General features: G+C 42.3%; 1 protein-coding gene across 1 annotated transcript; it reads right to left on the bottom strand.

Annotated features, from left to right (window-relative positions):
• Window positions 1-489: 489 nt before the first annotated feature.
• Window positions 490-3,944, bottom strand: LOC120026086 (vesicle transport protein GOT1A-like). Its single transcript, XM_038970890.1, has 5 exons — window positions 3,920-3,944; window positions 3,550-3,641; window positions 3,006-3,184; window positions 1,098-1,159; window positions 490-627 (listed from the first exon to the last, which is right to left on the bottom strand). Exons 1-5 carry the CDS (start codon window positions 3,942-3,944, stop codon window positions 584-586), a joined length of 402 nt encoding a protein of 133 aa, XP_038826818.1. The 3' UTR covers window positions 490-583.
• Between the last annotated feature and the right edge of the window lie 375 nt (window positions 3,945-4,319).

The following is a 4,319-nucleotide window of genomic DNA, read 5'->3' as shown; positions in this document are numbered from 1 at the left end:
ATGACAACTTATATATGATCCCCAATCAGAGACAACGATAAACAGCTGCCTCTGATTGGGAAACACAAACGGCCAAAAACAAAGAAATAGAAAACATAGACTTTCCCACCCGAGTCACACCCTGACCTAACCAAACATAGATAATAATAAGGAACTCTAAGGTCAGGGCGTGACATACAGACATCACACAACACTTTCGAAATGTACACCGTCATCTACAAAGTAATAGATTCCATGTTTACCTTAAAATAAAGTGTGTAATAAAGGATATGATAAACGGTAGATCAAAAACATGGTTTTATTATAAATACATTAGTGGAATGGCAAACACTCATTGCCACACATGGTTTCTCTGGTAGATAATTTTTACATAAACACTTTAAGAATAATAGTTCATGTCCATTGGTTAATACTTGTTGATGGACAAGGCTCTTAGCTACCTCGTCGCCACCACTTCTCTGTCAGTCTCTGTCAAAGGTTGTAGCCAGTCTGAGCCCATAAGCTTTTCCTTTTTTAATCCATCACTTTCATCCCTCTCTTCTTTGTAGCCTCTATTCAACTCTTCCACTCTCTTTCTTTTTCCTCAGACCATGGAAGGGCTACTTCCTAGGAAGTTGTTGTATAACAGAGATAAGAAAGAATAGAGATAGTGAGAGAGAGAAATGTAGAGAGAGCTTCCACTACCTTTGTCTTCTCTCAGACCATAGAGGAGCTGTTTCCCTGGGAGAAGGAAAAAAAAGAGAAGAGAGGGAGAGATTTCAGTCTTCATGAAGCAGGACTATTGGGAGACTACAGCTTTCGACTAGACACATTGTGAAAATGTTACGTGGAATAATCCTCTCTTTGTTGAAACATCGGGGGTGTCTACCCAAACCTCAAGCAGTCTTGGAGTGGGCTAATGCATTGTAGTTTTTTCCCATTGCTATCTTAGCTCAAACAACGGTTCCCAAATGTACTGATATATCTCCAATATTTTATGGGAGAATTATACAAATCATGCTTATAATTAAATCAGAACGTATTATGTTTATACAAAGTTATGAGCCTGGCATAGTCACAGTCACAGTTGGAAAAAATAAAGATTATTGCTCTCACCACATTGAGATAGGGGATATTAACCAACGATAAAATGAATCCAAACGCCACAGGGAAGAATGACCTGGAGGGAGATAGACAAATAAATATGATGTGAGAACATTCTGACCCAGCAAATACTGTCAGTTCAGCTTAGAACTACCACAGAGTGAGTCTGTCTTTAATGTTACCCAGGTTTCCAAGACAAATTTCCATTCGGGAAATATGATTGCAATCGTATTTTCTATTAGAACCACAGGGAGGTATCAGACATTTATGATTTTTTGAAATGTAAGCTTTCTCACATGTTTTGGCCACGGTAAAATGTTTGTCTTAGAAAGTGGTTCAAGGCTGGTCCCTGGATGTGGTCAGTAAAGTGATATACACTTTGTGGCCTGTTTAGTAGGAACACCACCCCTTTCATGAAAATGGATCACTCCTACAGACAGTCACATGGCCATGGTTTGATTTATAAAGCAGATTAAACTAGAGGCGAAAGAAACGCACACCTATTTAGGCGAGGTGCTGGATAGCGAAGCAGAACACTTGAAAAATTAAAGGAGAGCCGCACACTCTAGGAGCTCAGATGGAATAATTTAATAACCTAATATACAACATTTCGACAGACAACTTTTATAAAGCAGGCAGATAGGCATTGAGGCATTCAGTTACTGTTTGACTGAAAGTTAGAATGGGCAAAATGAGTGACCAACGCAACTTTGAGCATGGTAGGATCATCGGTTCCAGGCTTCCAGGTGCCTGTTTCCAGTATCTCAGAAAAGTTCGGGCTCCTGGGCTTTTCACGCACGACAGTGTCTAGGGTTAACCAAGAATGGAGCAACAAACAAAAAAGATCCAGTCAGCAGTAGTCTTGTGGGCAAAAACAGCTCTTTGATGAGAGGTCGAAGCAGAATCGCAAGAATCGTGCAAGCTAACAGGTGGGCCACAAACAGGCAAACAGTGGTGTACAGAACGACATCTCAGAGAGTACAGGGATCTAACCGAGGAACAGACAGATATAGGAGGGGCAATCAACAAGGTAATGGAGTCCAGGTGACTCCAGCAAGCGCTGATGTGCGTAATGATGGTGACAGGTGTGCGTAATGATGGGCATCCTGGCGTCCTCGACCGCCAGTAAGGAGGAGCAGGAGCAGACGTGACACATATGATATGTGAATGGGCAACATTCCATTCCGAAGTCGGAGTTTATATTCTCTTGCTTCAGTCTAAATAATTGCTGCCATCGATTTCAATTAATTTTGCGCCGTTTTTTATGTGGTTGGAACTTTCCAATCAGTCAGTATGAAAGAGATGAAACGAGGCAGGCGTTTAAAAATATGGTGCTGTCGCCAAGGTACTCTATGTCTCTCATCTAACATAATCATCTCCCAGCAATTGTCAATGGTGTATTGGAGGCGAAGTCAGGTGCAGGAGAGCAGAGTATAATGAACAGGTGCACTTTTATTATAGTTCCAAAAACGAGAGCACTTCATAAATCAAACGCGCTCAAAAAACGGAACATAAAAGTAAAACGCGTAAACTAACACCACATAACATGAAACAATTACACACAAAACATGATGGGAACCAGACGGTTAAATACAAGTAGATTGATTGGGGAAATGAAAACCAGGTGTGTATGGAAACAAGACAAGACAAATGGATATATGAAAAATGGAGCGGCGTTGGCTAGAAAGCCACTTACGTCGATCGCCGAACGCCGCCCGAACAAGGAGAGGAGCCGACTTCGGCGGAAGTCGTGACAGCTATCCTGTTTTTAAGTTGCTGTTCCAACTTGCTTCCATTAACGCATGTCTTCTAAGATGCTCTGGATGTCTAAGGCACTCAATGATGAAAGTGTCTGCTGAATTACTAAAATGTAAAATGTCCTCTTTTTCACTATCCTAGAGGTGCTCTTTTTTTTTACACACCTGAACAGGAGCACGAAGCCGTAGCTCTCCACAGCCATGCCGATGATTGGCCAGCGGAACAGCACCAAGGCCACGCCCCCCAGGAATAAGGTGGAGCCTCTGAGCTTCTGTCTCTGTAAGAAGAACCCTGCCGTCCTTCTCAGGCCGATGATGAACGCCAGGCCAGCCAGAAACAGAACCTGAAGGAAAGAAGGACGAGACAAGCTTTGTTTGAAAACGTAGAAAATACATTCTTCCTGTTTGTGCAGCTAATATTGTCACTGTCACTATTACTTCCTGTTACTATGACTATTGTCAAGCAACCCAATTGCCGTTGAAAAACATGTAGACAGTACAGTGCAGGTGTGTATTAATTCCAAAATATTGGTTATAGAATTACAGAGTACCATGTGAAACCGTATAAGTCATGTTGTGTGTAACATCATGTTATATCAGTGGCCTCTGTTGACCTGTGACCTGCTTCCCCTAGCCAGGTGGTGAAGGAACGTTGTATGGTGGTGAGAGGGGAGCACAGTGTCAGTGTGTGATACCGATTGTTACTCACATTCCCAAATGCCAGTAAGACAGAGTCAAAGTACAGCAGCACGCCAAAGAGCAGAAAGAAGAGGCCGAAGCCAGTGAGACCAACACCAATCTCTGGAACACACACACACACAAACATTTGTGAGAGTCAGCCCGGGTAGTTCAACCAACTATAGGCCTACAGACTGTTCATACATTTAGACAACCTCTAGAAGTAAAACTCACAGTATTCATATCCATAAAGGCTTTCACCATAACACACTTCAAAGTTCAAAGTCTTCATAATGACATCACTCAAGTCCAAGTACATGTTGCTTAACGCAAGTCTCAGAGTTGAAGGTAAAAAAAAATGTACACGGTGATTGTATGGACAGCTGTTATTAACCACTTACTCTGTGTCTCTGTGATTGAAACCATGATGCTGTTTTCGTCCTACCCTGAATTCTCTCTCCTTCACTCCCCCCTGTTGCGTATCTCTCTCGCTCCTTCTCCTTGGGAGTTCGGTGTAGATCTGTGCTCCTTCCTTCTCTGTGGTGACCTTTGAACTGAGCTGTCACCGTGTGAACATTAACCAGACTGGAGGGTGGAGGTGGAGGGAACCCCCAAAAGTCACCAGACCTTAGCGATGAGTAATTTTTATTTGAATCAATACTGGGATTGCCAATAGCGTCTGTTAATCCATTCATTTATACTGGAGCTGCCTTCCCTGAAAAAGTGTCTCTTTGTAAAGGACTCAGATTATCATAATGGGATTTCCAAGCTTGAATCAATCCCTTAGTTTGAAGAAATGAG

The sequence above is a fragment of the Salvelinus namaycush genome, chromosome 2 (assembly GCF_016432855.1).
Source record: "Salvelinus namaycush isolate Seneca chromosome 2, SaNama_1.0, whole genome shotgun sequence".
NCBI classification, from domain to species: domain Eukaryota; kingdom Metazoa; phylum Chordata; class Actinopteri; order Salmoniformes; family Salmonidae; genus Salvelinus; species Salvelinus namaycush.
Note: the sequence above shows the minus strand (reverse complement) of the source record. Positions and strands in the feature narration are given on the sequence as shown.